The 18898-nt window shown below is 44.9% G+C and overlaps 1 protein-coding gene across 12 annotated transcripts in view; it reads right to left on the minus strand.

Moving 5' to 3' along the window:
* BAIAP2 (BAR/IMD domain containing adaptor protein 2) overlaps positions 1–18898 on the minus strand; it is a 176330-nt gene that overhangs the window by 102277 nt on the left and 55155 nt on the right. For all 12 annotated transcript variants that reach the window (XM_075350732.1, XM_075350726.1, XM_075350737.1 and 9 more), the window contains exon 2: positions 13141–13216. In XM_075350732.1, coding sequence (XP_075206847.1) covers positions 13141–13216 — 76 coding nt within the window. The remainder of the gene's footprint in view (positions 1–13140; positions 13217–18898) is intronic.

Here is an 18898-nt window from a genome sequence, read left to right on the forward strand (position 1 = left end):
AGAACAAAGTGGAAACCTAGTAACAAGTAACGCAGCTTCCCAGAAACACATAAGAACACACGCAGTATACAGGAGACAGAAGTGCACAGTGATAAATTGAATTACTGTTACTCTTGACCGTGCGTACACGAGTCACTGTGATGCTCACATGTGACAAGCCATTGCCAGAGTCCGGGCACAGAGACTGGTGCGGCACCAGGGAAGAGGTGAAGAAGTGCCTGGGAAATCAAGTCACCGGCCTCCTCACCTCCCTACCTGAAAATAAGCCTTAGCTCCTGGTTTCCATTTCTGGCACTTAGGAGCGGTGTTAGATTGACTCATCCTCTAGTATTGATGTTCACATGTCCTCCATCTACCAGGAATGCTACAACTAATTACAACTAATGCAACTTCTCCCAATTTTTTATTTTTAGTTTGCTGGGAAGTAGATCAGGAAGTAGATCCATCAGGAAGGGAGGAAGTAGCCAACTTCTCCTCCAGCTTGGCTTGCAACAGAATTTGCAGACTGGGACATTACATAAAATAAATGCATTCAATTTGGAAGGATTTTAGTATATAGTCTCAAACTGAAATATTTGGTTAAAGCACCCCTTCAGTGTTTGTTTTTCTTATTTCAGTGCAGGAGTGGTGCTTTAAATGCAAGTCCCTGCCCCCTGTCTTATCCTTACCTGCTCCCTTCTTCATCTGTTTCCAGCATCACTTTGGTCGGTCTCTGGTGATTTGTGATCTGCTGGCAGCTCCTGTGTATCATGGAGCACGCCAGAGATCACAATTCAATACAAGTCTATGAGAGCCTCGTTCTGGTTTTCATAGACTTATATTGAGAATTTGTGATGGAACTACTCACTGCCAGTCAGAAGTTATCAGTACAAGATGGCACCATGGGACTGTAGCAGCGCCGAAAAAGTATGAAAAGGCCGATGAGCGAGTATACCACAGGGGGCAGGGAGCTTGAGTTTAAAGTACCACCCCAGCGCTGAAAACAAAAATGCTAGAGTGGTGCTTTACTGGTTGGAAATGTCAATACAGAATTGCAATTGGGACAAACAACCTTGAACCCCTCCCTCCAAACTGTCCATCTTCCCTTCCAACCTTTAGCCACAGAAATTAGTTTCTTCCCCCCCCCCATTTCCAACACATAACCAAATTAATTTGGTTATCCTTAGCATCATCCAATCAGATCCCCACTTGTCTTCCATTTAAAAAGGGCTGCCACTAATCCTATGGCCATCTCTCTGAATCTGGCACAGATCTGGCTACAGCATCTAATTCTGTATCATTCTTGCAAGATCTTCTACATCGCCCCAACAGGCCTAATTTTTTGTTTCAAGGGTACAAAGATTCCAGAAATCTTTAATAGGTTTACCAGCTCATGTTTTCAGTATCTATCATCCCCACAGGACTTTTAGGACCCTCTACATTGCCCCTTGTAATGGTAGATTGTTTCATAACAGCCTATGAATTCTATAAACTCAATGTACAAGGGGCTGCTGATAAGTCTTTGGCTTTGGGATCTTTTTTGTTTCTATGGTAACAAATGTTACATCACATAAAAGCTGTGTGTCTAATATAGGTTTTCAAAATTGTGTGTTTGTTGCTTATGGCAACAGTGTTCTACGCATGCGCACGCGGGAAAACAAAAATGGCGGAATCCAATGCGATATTCACAGCAACTGAGAGCAGAGGAGTGATAACATTTTTGTTTCTGTAAAGAAAGTCCGCAAAGGATATTCATGGTGATATGTCGCAGACATTGGGAGGAAAAAGGGGGGGGGGGGATCAGTGCCCTTCATATTCCACAGTTAAGAACTGGGTTGCCAAATTTAAAACTGGCCTCTTCAGCACCAATGATGAGGAACGTTCTGGATGAACGAGAGTGGTTGTTGTTCCGGAGATAGTCGATGCTGTGCACAACCTCATACTGGAGATTTGACAGATTTCAGTTAAAGCAATAGCAGAAATCATGGGGATTTCCCGTGAACGTGTTTGTATCATTATCCATGAACATTTGGACATGAAGAAGCGGTCTGCAAAGTGGGTCCTCAAGTGTTTGACAACAGATCAGAGAAGCATGCGACTGAAAACTTCCCGGTCCATTTGTTAGCATTTTCCGGACAGATAAGAACTTCCAGGATCGACTGGACACTATGGATGAGACCTGGATTTATTTGTATGACCCTGAAAACAAGGAGCAGTCAAAAAAGTGGAGGCACAGTGGTTCTCCTCTTCCAAAGAAGTTCAGGGTGCAAAAATCAGCCACTAAAAAGGTGATGGCGTCTGTGTTCTGGGATAAGGAGGGCGTGCTACTAGTGGACTACCTTCAAAAGGGTTCCATCATCAATGTAAGGTATTACATTGAACTTTTGGACCAACTGAAGGCAGCTATGAAGGCCAAAAGGTGCAGCAAGCTGTCCAAAGGAATCTTGTGTGCCTGCAAGACAACGCCTCCGCTCACACTGCACAAGCGACCACGTCAAAACTGCAGAGCTGGGCTTCCAGCTGGTTGACCACCCACCTCATTCACCAGATCTAGCTCCCTCCAACTATCATCTGTTTCCAAACCTGAAGAGTACCAAGTTTCACACCATTTCTGATGCCATGGTTGCTATAGATGCCTGGTTTGTGGCACAACCGAAATCCTTTTTGCTAGGCTTACAGAACTTGGAATACCAATGTAAAAAGTGTGTTGACATCAGTGGAGAGTATGTGGAATAAATATAACATTTCATCATCCTGTCTTGTTTCTTTCTGGGTAAAGCCAAAGATGTATCAGCAGCCCCTTGGATAAATAAAATAAAATGTAAACAAAAAAAAAAAGTAATAGAAATCAGCTTTGGCCTGCACTACAAAAAGTTCCCACTTTCACTTTTTTTTCTGAGATTTGTACTGATTTTTGAGCATGCGTCTTCCATTTTTACTTAAACAGGTTCCACAATCTCGCCAGTAGCTCCATTAAAGTGCTATTGGCTGTACTGGGATCTTAGGGGTAACGTTTCTCCTTGTGGAGAGCGACATGCCAGTGTAAGGAGGCTCCAAAGCTAAACAATGCTCCTCTTAAATTAAATAAGTTCAAGTCCTCTTTGTCTCTGAAGAGGGAATTTACATTAGTGTCACCTATACCATGCTTTACAGTGAGGAACGGCAAGAGCCCGAAATGCCATATCTGCAAATCAAGCTTCTGGTTTGGCTTTTATCGCAAGTAATATATGGCAAGGCTCATTAAAAAGGGTTGATATTGACTTTTAGGATTGCTAATGCCAACAGGTGGCACTAAAGTTCAGGACTTTAGATGAGTGGACCAGTTGAAGTTCGGGTTCAGTAGGTTCAGCTGGACTTTAAAGTTCTGTTCTGGACTTGAACCTCAGTGGAAGTCACTGATTGGGCAGTTTGGGTCTAGACCCACATACAGCCAGCCATAAACAGATCACTTCCGGGGGAGGGAGAGCAGTGTTTATCCTCTTTATTGTACACCAGAGGTCTCCAACCTTTCTCACCTTGAGAGCCACACCTAGGGGTACTTCTCGCATAGCGAGATCGCTAGCGAGATCGCTGCTGAGTCACGTTTTTTGTGACGCACCAATGACCTCATTAGCGATCTCGCTGTGTGTGACACTGAGCAGCGATCTGGCCCCTGCTGTGAAATCGCTGCTCGTTACACACAGTGCTGGTTCATTTTTTGGACGTTGTTCTCCCGTTGTGAAGCACACATCGCTGTGTTTGACAGCGAGAGAGCAACGATCTGAATGTGCAGGGAGCCGGCGTCTGGCAGCCTGCGGTAAGCTGTAACCAAGGTAAATATCGGGTAACCAAGCGAAGCCCTTTGCTTGGTTACCCGATATTTACCTTGGTTACTAGCGTCTGCCGCTCTCAGGCTGTCAGTGCCGACTCCCTGCACACGTAGCCGGAGTACACATCAGGTAAATAAGCAAAGCAATTTGCTTATTAACCCGATGTGTACTCTGGCTAGGAGTGCAGGGAGCCAGCGCTAAGCGGTGTGCGCTGGTAACCAAGGTAAATATCGGGTAACCAAGGGAAGTGCTTTGCTTGGTTACCCGATATTTACCTTCGTTACCAAGCGCAGCACTGCTTCCACGCGTCGCTGCTGGCTGGGGGCTGGTCACTGGTCGCTGGTGAGATCTGCCTGATTGACAGCTCACCAGCGACCATGTAGCGACGCACCAGCGATCCTGACCAGGTCAGATCGCTGGAGCATCGCTAAAGTGTGACGGTACCCTTAGATCTGAAAGAGGGTCAGGATCCACATTAAGCTCAGAGAGTGTCGCGAGCCACATCCAACTCTTGAACTCCTTACAGTAGTGATACTTCGAGAACCCATTAGTGGTATGACAGCCAAAGCTTTTCCACAGAAATCACATCAAAACAGTATACTAAGTTTCAAGGATACCTACCATACTCTCCTTTCCAATCTGCTCCTCTATGTGGGGCTGCTCACAAAAGTCCCCATCCAGAGACTTGCTTCTCATAGTGTGGCGCCCTGGACTAGCCAGGTCGTCACAGGTAACACTCAAACACCCCCACCCCCATTAGACAGTAACATTAGCCAAACACAAAACCCTTGTTGCCTACCTCCAGGGTCTGACGTCCACACCAGGTGGGGCGGAGCCAAGCAGTTGGCCCCACCCACCGAGGAGTTCACAGGCCTGGAGGCGGGAAAAGTGACAGTTGAGTTTAGGAGTTCAGTTGAGGAGGTTGAAGTGTGAGGAGTGAACATTTGGGTGTCTGGGTTTGTGGCCCAGGCACTGACAACAAGGTTGGCAGACGGTGGTGGCCGTCTGCAGGAGTGGTGAATCAACGCGGAACCGTAGGACCGGGGTGTTGGCCCGCCGGTACCGACCGGGGAGCGAAGTGAAGCCAGCACACACAGGCAGGGCCATCGGACCCCGACCAGGCTTGGAGCCGCCGACAATAGTCAAATCCGAGTGTGACAGGAACCCCAGGGGTTTCCTAACAGCCAAAGACCCGAAAGAAGGCAACCGCCCACACCGTGAGGGTATACAGCTACCGCCCAAGGCTAGACACCCAAGGGCCAGCGCCTGCGAGCAAACGGGCTCCTCCGGCACCCATACACCGGGGAGCGGACTACCGTTGGGGATCCATCGTAGTCAAACAAGTACACAAAGGTGCAGGGAAAGACAGCCGCCATCACCTGTCCGGGGAGAGACACTGCAGCCGGCTGCGGGACCCGTCCATCCAGCCGTTTGGTTTACCGAGGACTTTGTGCATCTCTTACTGAGGGAGTACACCCATGCCATCCGGCACCGCGCCGCGCTGTCCCTGCAACCCTGCACCTCACCAACCCTGCCTCCCCGTCACACCACCGGGCCCCGGGACCACCGACCCCTACCCACGGAGGGGGAAAACATCCCAGCTGCTCCCTACCATCGCTCCCGGGATCCCAGTCACCAGCAGCAGTGGTGCCCATCTTCACCACAACCAGTGGGTGGCGTCACGGACTAAATCCCCCAAACCAACCACCCCTTTCACTCACGGGTGAGGAGCACCGCTCGAGTCCCCGGATCCGGCCCACTGCTCGAGCCACCGAGCAGCAGCAGCAGAGCCGGACCCGAGCGTTAGCGAGCGCAGCGGCGGCGTCCTCCCCGCCCACGACAATAGCAGTTTGCTAGACCTGGCGCTAAAGTATTAAGTATGAAGACAGATGTGAGCCACAAATTATGGGCCCGCGAACCAGATGTGGCTCCCGAGCCACAGGTTGGGGACCCCCTGTTTTACACATTAGTTTGATTCGCATTGGGAGCAAAATCAGTGTTATCAAACGGCTTGCACTGGGCTAAGAACCAAGCGTACCCGAGCACAGAGATGTTCCCAAAAGTGGTTTACATACATCAAAAACCTGAACTCCGAAAACTTTTTTTTTTCCCATAAAGTCCATGTTCGGTATGAACACCAAACTTTACCTGTCGGGTTTGCTCATCTCTATTTAGGTCTTCAAGATGGAATGTGTATACTACTTATATATTAATTTATCGACTATAAATTATTAGTCTGAACTCCAAATTAAGAATATGTATTAAAAGACTGAAAGAGAATATATAATATAATATAATATAATATATATATATATATATTATATAATATATATATAATATAATATATAATATAATATAATATATATAATATAATATAATATAATATAATGACATTGGCACAATCATGTAGGTCACATTCTTGGATCTTGCATGACAATGCATATGTTTTGGTGCCCCGTCCCCAAAGCGGGGGACTTTTCTCAGGATCAATGAAGGTTTCAGACGTAGGACCCCATAAAGTCATAAGAACTTGGCGTATCAGAGTTTAGTTCTACACAGTCCTACATGTGAGGTGGAGAGAAGCTACAGAATCCGTGTCCCCCTCTCTTCTTCCCATTAACTATAATGCTGCCATGTCTGATGTAATATTGAGACCATATAGGACACACTTCTAGGATACAACTGCTGGACGAGTAGTGACCGTCACCATTAACCTCACACAACAAATACAGAGAAAAGAAGAAGAGCAGCTGCAGGAGACACCACAAAGGAGAACAAAAATCACACGGAAGCACAAAAGGAAATCCTCCAGTCACCTGAAGGCTCAAAGTTTGGAAGCTTTTAAAGAAAATTAATATTCTTTCACAACCATGTTTCTTTTTCCCTGAAAAGCATCTTTCCATGGCCAGTCGTCTACATTTAACATCTACGGTTTTGTGTACACCGCTCACATGCAGATCTATGTGACGCGCGTCCATAGTTCTATACTGCAGGCAGATTTGCGGTCACGTTACTCCAATCTCTTTTGGAAAGTAGAAAAGGCGGCAGAGAACGCACTGGAAAAGAGGTCTGGAAACACACAGATCGGAAGCTGCATGCGAAGCAATGATATTTATAATAATGGCCATGTGCAAAATTACTTTATAAGTCAAGGCAATAAAAATAAGTTTGCAAAAGTTTTCATACCCAGGCATGTATTGACCTGTTGGCTAAAAAGAAGTGTGACGTAAAACGGCAAGTCATTGCTTAATTTCATAGTCAGTTTTCAGGACCGTAAAACTAGAAAGAAAAAAAAAAATACAGCAGGGGGACCATGGAAGGATTAGGCACAGGGGGCAGGAGAGGAAGGATTACGTCGGCCTGCACTGTGCTCATCCGAGTTTGTACACGATTGCTCATTATTACAGCCTCATCCGAGGAAGGAGCGGCAGGTCGTGCCCGGGACATTTCCATAGTAAAACCTATTTTTAGGCGTCGTTCTCCAATATCGAATGTGTTGAATCCTGGCCGAGGCCCAGAGGAGGAAGCAATATGAATGACGCGGGGTGTAGCTTTACAGTGTCAGGTACTGTACAAAGGTAAAAAATACTTGAACCAGAGCCTAAAGGCGGAAAGTCTTCACAATAAGTCAACTACGCCCAAACAAGAAAACAAAAAACAGGAGACAAGATGCATCACCTGTACAGAGCCAGCGCATGCAAAACTACAGCGCGGACGGAGGACACCGCACATTCACTGGTTTATGGTGTCTTGTGCTTCATTTCTGATTATTGCTATGCAGAAAATCTATTTTTGGGGGATTCTGTTTCTTATTGGAGGAGATTCGTTGTATATATTCTCTTAAAGGGAATCTATCAGGAGGATTTCACCCCTAAACTATTTGTATGTGCATGTGGCTCTTTCAAAGACAAGTCCAGCAATACCATTGCATGGCCAATCCATTCCTACTGAAAAATTAGCTTTTGATCTGATATGCAAATTAGCCTGAATAACCATTTGTAGGTCTGAAGCCTCTGTCACTCCAGCTCTATTCCCCAAGCACTGCCTCCTCCTGTTAGACTGATTACAATTCCTAACATGCAAGTGTGAACAGGTGCATACTGAACATGAGATATATTATAACAAATAAAGAGACAGTTGCACTCTGAAATGCTAAGATATGTTATCAATGAACATAGTATTGTGAAAATGCATTACTGCTAAGAAATATGTATCTACCCTTTCTTAAACCCAAAGAGAGACATAAGAGTAGATAGGAATCCAACATGAGAGATACGCCTTGATATTGGCTGTTGGGCTAACATAAAATTGGCCTTTCAATTCAATTTTTATACGCATTTTCTTGTCAGTAATGCATATTCCTATATTCATGGTTAATATATATCTTAGCATTTCAGAGTGCAACTGTCTCTCAATTCCTCCTGCTTGCCTGACCGCTACTTAATCTGAAGTCACACAGCATAGAGGCAGTCAGTCAAGCAGGAGGCGCTGGGGTTAAGCAGGGAATAGAGCTGGAGTGACCGAGGCATCAGATCTACAAATAGCTCTTCAGCCTCATTTGCATATAAAGTCAAACACCGATTTCTCAGCAATGGAGGAACGAACTGATTATGGAAAGGTACATACAGACGCGATGCAGCCTGTCCGTCTGTCCGTCCACCCACAGATTACACAAGGTTTTTTTCAGCTCAGGGCCAAAGGGCTTCTGAGCAGGAAAATAGAGTTGGGACAAGGAAGCTTGATATTACTCAAACATTAAATTTTTCCAATGGCTATAGTAAAATCAGATTTTTGTGAAAATGAAGTTCAGATTGGAAACTTTTCTGAACAACAATTTTGTGTGGAACAGATTAACTGGTTGTCAGGGCTTCTGTCAAACGAATGAGAAGAGCAATGCATCATGCCAATAATTTGTGCAAATTAGTTAGAGGAGGGGTCCCACACTTAGGAAATGTATGGCTGACCTACTGAGATACATATGTCTCTCCCCAATCCCTAGCATGGGAATAATAATAATAAATATTATTATTAATAATAATAAAATATATATATATATATATATATATATATATATATATATATATATATATATATATATATATATATATATATATATATATATATATATATATATATATATATATATATACACATACACATATATATACACACACACACACACACACACACACACACACACACACACACACATATATATATAGCCATCAGACATTAAGGAATTTATGACAAACTTGTACATTTCCAAATATCACCGAAAGAAAAAAAAAAAAAAAAAAAGTCTAAGGCTGCTTTCACACATCCGGTTTTTCCTGTGCGGCACAATCCGGCGCTTTGCAGAAAAAAACGTAGCCTTTTTTTGCCGCCGGTTGCGTTTTTTTTTTTGCATAGACTTAAGGTACCGTCACACTAAGCGACGCTCCAGCAACCTGACCTGGCAGGGATCGCTGGAGCGTCGCTACACGGGTCGCTGGTGAGCTGTCACACAGGCAGATCTCACCAGCAACCAGTGACCAGCCCCCAGCGACGCGTGGAAGCGATGCTGCGCTTGGTAACTAAGGTAAAGATCGGGTAACCAACCCGATATTTACCTTGGTTACCAGCGCACACCGCTTAGCGTGGCTCCCTGCACTCCTAGCCAGAGTACACATCGGGTTAATTACCCGATGTGTAGTCTGGCTACGTGTGCAGGGAGCCGGCACTGACAGCGTGAGAGCGGCGTACGCTGGTAACGAAGGTAAATATCGGGTAACCAAGGAAAGGGCTTCTTGGTTACCCGATATTTATATTGGTTACCAGCGTCCGCAGAAGCCGGCTCCCTGCTCACTGCACATTCAGTTGTTGCTCTCTCGCTGTCACACACAGCGGTGTGTGCTTCACAGCGGGAGAGCAACAACTAAAAAATGGTCCAGGACATTCAGCAACAACCGGCGACCTCACAGCAGGGGCCAGGTTGTTGCTGGATGTCACACACAGCAACATCGCTAGCAGCATCGCTGTTGCGTCACAAAAGTCGTGCCTCAGCAGCGATGTTGCTAGCGATGCTGCTTAGTGAGACGTGGCCTTTACATTACTGCCGTATTGTGCCGCATGGGCTTGCGCTCCGTCCGTTTTTTGCCGCATGCGGCAGATTTAGCCGATGCGGCAGCCGGATGGAACGTTGCCTGGCACGTTTTTTGTCTGGCCAAAAAAACCTCATCGCGCCGCATCCGACGCAATTTGCAATGCATGCCTATGGACGCCACATGCAGCGTCTTGCGGCAAAAACCTCATCCGGCCGCCGCATGCGGTCTTTTCCACTGCGCATGCTCAGTAGCCTGCCGCAAGCGGCAAAAACTGGACGGGCCGCATTTAAAAAAAACTTATGCAAAGGATGCGGTATTGTCGCCGCATCCGTTGCATAGGTTTTAGAGCAGATTGGCCGGCTCTGCTAAAACCGGATGTGTGAAAGCAGCCTTAGTTTGTTTTACCATTTCCACTTTCTTCCTCTAACATCAGTGTATATTACTGAGTGGATTTCGGTCTGGTCCGTCAGTATGTCTGCACCCACACAATCCATCTGGGCAGGTGCCTGCATTATGTACAGGGGGCCGTTCTGCTAATCTAAAGAGCACTAAAGACTCCAATAAGCCAGCTCTACATAATCCTCATCAGCGGCTCCGTCTATAGCTGTAACGCACCATTTGTACTAGTCTATTCTATACAATGTATTACTGAAATGAATGAGATGCAGAATGATTCAGGACTGAAATGGAGGAAGGGGGCGGGGGGGGGGGGTGTACGACCAATAACTTGTGTTTCCACGTTTAGATAACATGCACAATCCAGGAGCTGAATAGTATGTCCATAAAACGTATTTGTCTTTACCTCATTTGAAAGAAAAACTCACCAATTTATTTTTTACTTGGTATAAATGCCATGTTGAAGGTTTACTGAACATTTTGTTACAGCTCAGTTTCTTTTGGTGTTTTTTGTCTATTTTCTTGCTTTAGTGCAAGATGGGGGGTGAAGCCCTCCTTATACTGAGACTGGGCAATCAATCTGCTTCCCACTTTGCTGTGTATTTAGTCTGGGACCCAGCTGACCACTTGTTACCATTCGCATTGGAGTTTTGATAGACAAGTCTATCAAATTGGTTAAGGACTGTCCCAGATGGGTACACCGTGACGAGGTGGGACACCTTCTTACCTTTTTGTAAAAAAAAAAGTAAGTACCCTGTTATTAAGCACTTGCAATTTATTTATTTATAGTCAGGGTATTTTTCATACAATTTTTCTCTTTTTTTTTGGTATAAATGCCGTAGTTCTCCTGAATTTGCAGATGCTTTTCTTTTGCACTTGCTCCTCTCCGTGCCTGAGGTCTGGCCCATTCTTCCTGGTAGGAAAGTCTAGCCTTTTTAGCCAAGTGGGCGAGGTCCTCATCTCTTCAATCTGGGAATCTTGAGGACCACGTCCACTTAGCTCAAAAACTAGACTTCTATACAAGGAAGAGGCGGCCGTATCTCAGGACTGGAGAGGAGCAGACACTAAAACAACAACACTGGATTCACAAAAACAGGCATTTATAGCAAGCTAAAAAAAAAGGTACAACTTAAAGCAAATGACAGCTCTTCTAAGTGTCCTGGAAAAAAATCTGTTAGCAAAGTGTCACAAAACTGCTGTTGACTGACCTTGTATTCTACTTGTCTTCCAGTTTAGCATTTGTGGTGCATAATGTCAATTTCTGCAGATCAGACTCCCCAGTTATAAGATTATTGGGGAGGCGGGAGGGGGGGGGGTGTTTGGAGTATTGATTGCATTTCCTTAAGCAGGATGAAGGGGCAACAATGGCATTTATCCAGGACCAATAGCTCATCCTCCTGGTATGGCTTCTCATTCACGGTTCTGACAATCAGTCATGGTCTTGAGACTGGTCTCAAGACTCGTGACATGTTGATGACCAATGCTGAGGTGCAGATGCTGTATTCTAGGGAAAACCCTTTAAAGGGAACCTGTCAGTCCAATATGCACCCAGAACCACGAGCAGTTCTGGGTGCATATTGCTAATCCCTGCCTAACTGTCCCTGTATCTAGTAGCATAGATAAAGAGATCCTTAGAAAAATAATTTCTAAAGATCCTTTATGATATGATATGCTAATAAGCGCGGGGACTAGTCGCAAGGGTATTAGTTCCTGCGCTCATGTCACCCTCTTAGAATGTTAGCAAGCCCAATGAGGCGTGGTAACATGCTAGTCAATGCCCAGCATCATCAGCAGTGCCACGTGTACCTGTGTCCATTGTCACAGCTTCAAAATGTCAGGCAGTGCACATGATCAGAAGGCCTGGCACTTCCGGTCAATTGCACTAGACCTCTCTGAAGCCAGGATCCATAAACCCGGCTTCATACTGCTCATGACCAGAAGTGCGGGGCACTCTGATCATGCGCACTGATCTTAAGCCTGACGTCTGAGGCGGTGACAACGGAGACAGGTACGCATGTCACTGCTAATGATACTGGGCATTGAATAGCATGTTACCACTTCCCTGTGGACGTACTAACATGCTAAAAGGGTGGACTAGTTGGGGAAACTAAACACCCTTGTGACTAGTCCCTGCGCTCATTAGCATGTTCTAAACAATCTTAAATACTTTTTCTAAAGATCTCTTTATCTATGTTACTAGATACAGGGACGGTTAAGCAGGGATTAGTAATATGCATCCAGAACGGTTTGTGGTTCTGGGTGCACATTGGACCTGACAGGTTCCCTTTAAAGTCAATTTCACATGATCCTAACATGGGTGTATACAAGAACCTATGATGCCATTAAATCAGGTCATTTGCCCCATGGTCAGGCTAAAGGCTAGTGGTCATAGAGATGAGCGGACCAGTGTATGTTTGGGTTTGCCAGCTTTGGGCTGACTTTAATTTAAAGTTTGTTTAGGCCCAAGACTTGGACTTAACCTAAACTTGTTCCAGCACTTTTGGGGGGAGGAGGATGTTTTTTTTCAAAAATGTTTGTACCCCCCATTGAGAGCCAGAGACTACAAGCAGCTCTCACTGGGCCGAGTACTGAGCGTACCCCATCACCCCAATGCTCGTTTAAGTGGTTAGCTTACAAACCGCACCTGAACTCTGACAGCCTTTTTTTTGGGGTGTGTGGGGGAGGGAAGACCATGTTTAGGTTTGAGCCCAAGACACCATCATTGCTGACAGTTTCCAAGTAGGAAAAAAAAAATAAAGTCAAAACATTCCACTAGAAAATAAAAGCACTTTTAGTCACAGGTGGAGTAAAAGGTCCAGGAGTATACCATTACTTTCAATAGGATTTTTTTGGACCAATAAAGAGTCACTTACTTGCCAAGGCTTTCTCGTAGTTCTTCCCCATGGCAATGAAATTCCTAAGGCAGGGGTTAAATTGTTCCATAATCGTCTGAAATACAAGAAGAAATAGATATGAAAATCGCATGATAGTGTTAATAGCGTGCACAACCCCAACCGATAATAACCAGGTCACTACCATATTTATGCTTATTAATTAAACAGTCTGAGACCCCCACTGATCCTGAGAACCCAAAATGTGAATGGAGCATTACTGAGCATGTGCGACCACCACTACTATAGACCGTGAATACAGCAGTGGTCGCACATGTGTACAGCTGCTATAGTCACACAAGAGACTGTTGTCATGATAGGTCAGACCCCTAATGATCATCACAGCCTGTGGATAATATCTTACAATGCAACCGATTTAACATGTTCACTCAGCGGGTTTCCTAGATGGGGGCCAATGTTTGGGGGAGGAGGGGTATGCTGCTTCACCACGGCAGAGGACATCTTGCCATTAGCACTTCTCTTCTAATCTGAGCTGGACACAAAACATGCAATTGGTTGTGTTGGCATCTCACCACAATTATATGCTGAAGAACAACCACAAGTGATTGACGACCTATACAACCTCCAATATCATCCAGCTTTCCTAGAGCGTGAACAGCAAGAAAGAAAAGATCAGAAAACAGATTGGCCATTCAGAAGCCCATCAAGTCTTGATGGTGACTGCATAGGAAACTCCACGACAGCCATATAGGATAACACTAACAAGTGGATGAATGGGACATTTAAAAAATAAATAAAATAAAAGATTTTGCTCAGTTTCATATTTTTATTCACTGGAGCCAAAAATTCCCTATAAAAAAACCCCAACTGTTATTTTAGTTCTCGTAGAACAGTCAACACGTCTATGGGCTTAACAAAACGTCCATTGTCCCTGCGCAGAATAGATTTTCTTCATGTAAGAGCTTGCGGCAATAACAGCAGAACGAAAGAATGGATTTGATAAGACTACAGCGCCCGTGGGTAGGAGTGAAGGAACGTTTGCAGATAATCAGTACAGTCATGTACAAGAGACGTAAAACGTAATAGAGATAAAACACTGAATAAGAACAAAAAAAAAAAAAAATCTGAACCAGCTGCCAAGAGGAGGCTAGGAAGAAATCAAAATTAACAGTTAGCACATTCTTATTGAGCTTATTTCCCAAACTAGGAAAGAATTTCACCCAAAAATAAAATTTAGGACAAACTACATGAGACCCTGTTAGGAAGTGAGTGATCCCACCTCCAGGACTAGGGCTCCTTGAATAAGTTGTCACAAAGTCAACCATGAATATTCAGATAGACCTTTCCATCAGCCCAATCAGATCACTGGCCAAAAACCACAGTCTGCAAAACTCATTTATTTCACAGGGTGCGGTTATTTATAAAAGGATCTGGTAACACCCCCCCCCCCCTCACCCGCCATAGACCCTTGTTTGGCTAATTAAATTCTCGAAGCCCCCTTTAAAACGAAAGTGGTCCAAAAGTGACGAATGCAGATACTACCCAAGAGCAGATGTTGAGGAGAAAGAAGAACTGGGCATGCTGGACTTCAACATGCCCCATCTTTTGTTATGGGGGGTCTAATAGTATCTTGTTTCACTTTCCAATATGGAGCCCTTATGCATGTATAGTAGCCATCAGTCAAATAAGCCTTCGGTCAATGTTCATCCATGTGTCTGCAGCTTTATTGCCAAAGACATTATGTGCCTGCTGGACATTATGTGCTCGCTGGGTAAACGCACCGACTTAGACAAGACCAGTTTAATAAATTACATGTTAAGGAGGAGGTCTTGAAAGATTGAGCATGTTGGGCTTAAAATGGTTTGATTCTTTATTCTCATTAGCTGCTGCAAGAGGTGTCTAGCTCCCCTTTTCACCCCATTAAGAACACATGAATTCCCAGCTGAGCATCCATGTATATCAGGTCAGGCAGGAGAATTACCCGCCAGAGGACAACCATTCAAGGTGTCTGTATGGCACACAACCAGGTAGCAGTCACATATTTTGGAGAAGTGAAAACGTAAAGCAAACAAAGATCCCTCTTTCACCCAATTGTCAGAACGGCCCGCCTCACTGACCAACCGACCAACTGATTGGTTCGTTGTCAGAACGGCCCGCCTGACTGACAGACCATCTGACTGACCAACTGGTTCGTTGTCAGAACGGCACACCTGACTGACTGGTTCGTTGTCAGAATGGTCGGTGTGACTGACTGGTGTCATTGATTGATTAGATTATCACAAGACGACGCTGAAAACAGCATCTACCAGAAACAAAGAAAGGCAGATCGTAAAACAAGACAGCAGAATGATGGCGGAGCACAACTCTTCAGACTTGTTGGCCCTCTTCATATATCTCTTTATGGCTCCTGTACAATAAGGTGTGCAAGCGAAGGCACATCACGCCAGTCATTGGCCCGGGATATCATACAATATCTGGTCGGCTGCCGAGCACCCTCCATAACCTGCCACCTGTGCACAGGACTCACCAGTTCTCTGAACTCTGCCTTGTAATAAAATCTACATTTCACCCTCAACCACTGAGGGGGGGGATTAAAAAAAATAACATTACTAGGAGAGCTGGATGACAGCAGTAAGGACCTTTGTGAAGGTGGCTATGTGAGGATCATGCCATCAGTTCCTCGTCTAAGACCCCAAGTTCACACGTTGATTATTCGGTCAGTTTTTTACCTTTATTGGAAAGTCAAAACCAGGTGTGGAACAATCAGAGGAAAAGTATAATAGAAACACTGGTACCACTTCTGTATTTTATGACCTACGCCTGGTTTTGGCTTAGATATATTGAGGTAAGATACTGACCAAATACTCGACATGTGCACGTGGTCAAAGGGCGTTCCTACAGTATTTTTGGCACAGATCTTCAACAGGTTTTCACTTTCCACACATCTAGGATAAGTCATAAGGAATAAGTAGCCTTCTACATATTTTTGTGGAAAACCTCTGATGTACAGTAGCAAGGGTTGGAGAAACTGAGTTTTCAATTACGGGATACTAATTTTACACAGATTTAGGAGAAATTCACAGATTTGGGATTATTTTTAAAACCCCATTTTTTTATTTTTTTTTTTAAGAAAAAAACAGCTTAAACAAAAAAAAAAAAAAAAAAACATTTTAGGTTGTTTTTGGAGGAGTTTTTATTTTCCTTAAAGCAGTTTCAAAATCTTACGTGTACTCAATACAGCGTATATTCTTTCAGGACTGCAATTTTAGTATAGACACCTTTTTATCCACCAGTCATTTTTCAATACCAGTCTTGAAAGGAAAAACAAAAAAAGCTTAAGAACAGAAATCAATTAAAATTATTTTTCTAGAAGAACATTGGTTTTTTTACCTCTTGAAAAACAAAGTCATTGTGAACATGGCCTTGGGTGTATGTGTAAACATTTTTTCGAGGAGCAGAAAAGGAGCAAAAAGTATTCAAATCCTTCTCCAAATCTCACACCTTCAAAAATTCAATAAGGGTGCTTTCACATATCTGGCATTTCCCCAGTTTGCCGGATCCGTCACACTCCAGTACAGTGCAATACAGTAGAATGGCATCATGGCAAGCTCCGGTCACATGACAGCATGTGACCGGAGCTTGCCACGATGCCATTGTACTGTATTGCACTGTACTGGAGTGTGCCGGATCCGGCAATCCGGCGAAATGCCGGATGTGTGAAAGCACACTAAGACGACTACCTGTTCAGACATCAACTTCAGGCAACACACACCACCAGGCAAAAAGAAGAAAAAAACCAATGCGCAGTAATATAAAAATACATGCACATGATCGTTAAGCAGAAGCTGTTAAAAGAAGCCGCAGGTTCATTCTTTGGGCGGCTCCCGCTAGAAAAGCCGTTTGTTAGGTTTAGTTTTTAAAATCTGATTTAAAACGCTAACAGCCGACAGCAGAACATCTGCAAAATCTATACCAAAAAAACAGCAACAAAATTGCATCAAGAAAAAAATGGCTGGATTTTTCCTGAACCTAGGAAAATATTGGCAGGTGTGCCAGTGTCTTAAAGTTATTCTCTTAAGAAATGTACAGCAAGGACAATTATTTTTGTCTTATTTACTCTTCCATTTTCACTTGCAGACCCCATAACTGCCTTGACGGATACAATCCCCTTACAATATTGGAGAACGGCCACAACCAGAGTTTGGGTGCCCCTCCGCAGGGTGTAAACCATCCCAATTCCACCTTGGTTGACTTTGCGCAGCACAAACACCCTCAGCAATTCTTATGACCTACGTGAGACCGAAAAACTTTCACTTTCTCCAAACACAGAGTCACTTTCCATTTTGACCTTTTGCGGGTTGGTAAGAGGCTACAATCCAGTTCTCATGCCCCCAGGTAAAGCAATCAGGTCAGCATTCAAAAGGAGCCTTGTCAAAACAGCTCGCTCCCTCCCTGCCTGTTCTGTCGTTCAGCCTGACTGGCGGGGTGTAAGAAAATATTAACCCTTTCTAGTTATCAAATAGATGTAACCTCTGGAGGAGAAAGTATGCAACAAGTAAAAGGTACAGTAACAAGAAGAAGTGGTCCAGGGGCGGCTGCCACGCTGAAGTATGAGTACAAAGTGCCCACAGACAAAGGAAACTGAGCTAGCCCAGACACGTGGTAGGATCGGGCAACTATCTAGTGAGTATTGGGCTGCCCTGCCTCTCCCAACAGCAGAGGTTAGGAAATAAAATAAAGATTGGATATATTGGATTTCAACATGTCCAATCCCTTGAAATCAGCAAAAAATAAGCCACCAGCAGATGTTTTTGGCACTGGAGTATACCTTTTCCCATGGGGGCGTTGGGTATAATAGCGGTTGGCCAAACGTTGGTGCCATCGCAAAAAAAATGCACATTAAGACAATTACTGAGGGGATAGGACATAATTTCATGATTAGGAGGGTCTGACCTATGGGACTAACCACTAATTCTGAACCGTTCACAATGATTATTCGACACGGTGGTCTGTTACCATTTTGTTTTCTTGCACACTGGCACAAGATCTAAGCGCTGAATTGGCCCTGCAGCGCCTTCACTCAGGATCAGTGAGGGAAAGAAGGGGGAGGGGGTCCAAAGGTTGCTCCACCATTGATCTTAAAGTAACGGCATTTGCTGACATCCCTCACCACTTTAGGAGATGGAGCTACTCCTTCAAAGGGAACCTGTCATCAGAAATTTAGCTATCCACCTAAAAGTTTCCCCCTCTGCAGCTCCTGGGCTGCATTCTAGCAAGGTTCCTGTAGTTTTTCTTGCCCCTTTTAGCCCAAAATAAACACTTTATAAAGTAGTACCTGCTCGTATGTAAATTTTCTCATTTTTCCATGTGGGCGGTCTGTCTGGTGTCTGTGCCTGTCCTCCTACCGATTTACGCCCCACCCAGAACGCAGAATTTCAAACCTCAAGACGCCGCCCCTGGGCGCCTGAGGTCCTGCGCATGCGCTCTGCTACCGTAGCGGGACAGTGCACAGCGTGCACGTGTGACCGCTGGTGACGGTATGCGCAGGCACGATGTTATGGGCGGCGCTGTGAGTGTCCTCAGCAAGTGCCGCCCATAACCTCGTGACCGCACTTTCCTCTCTTCCTCCATCGTTCTGCGCCAGCGCTCGCTGGCGCGGTGACCCGACGTCACCTCCTCCCATCTATTTCCTGCTGCAGGGCAAGATGGGAGGAGGTGACGTCGGGTCACCGCGCCAGCGAGCGCTGGCGCAGAACGATGGAGGAAGAGAGGAAAGTGC

This window comes from Anomaloglossus baeobatrachus, chromosome 5 (genome assembly GCF_048569485.1).
Source record: "Anomaloglossus baeobatrachus isolate aAnoBae1 chromosome 5, aAnoBae1.hap1, whole genome shotgun sequence".
Lineage (NCBI taxonomy): Eukaryota > Metazoa > Chordata > Amphibia > Anura > Aromobatidae > Anomaloglossus > Anomaloglossus baeobatrachus.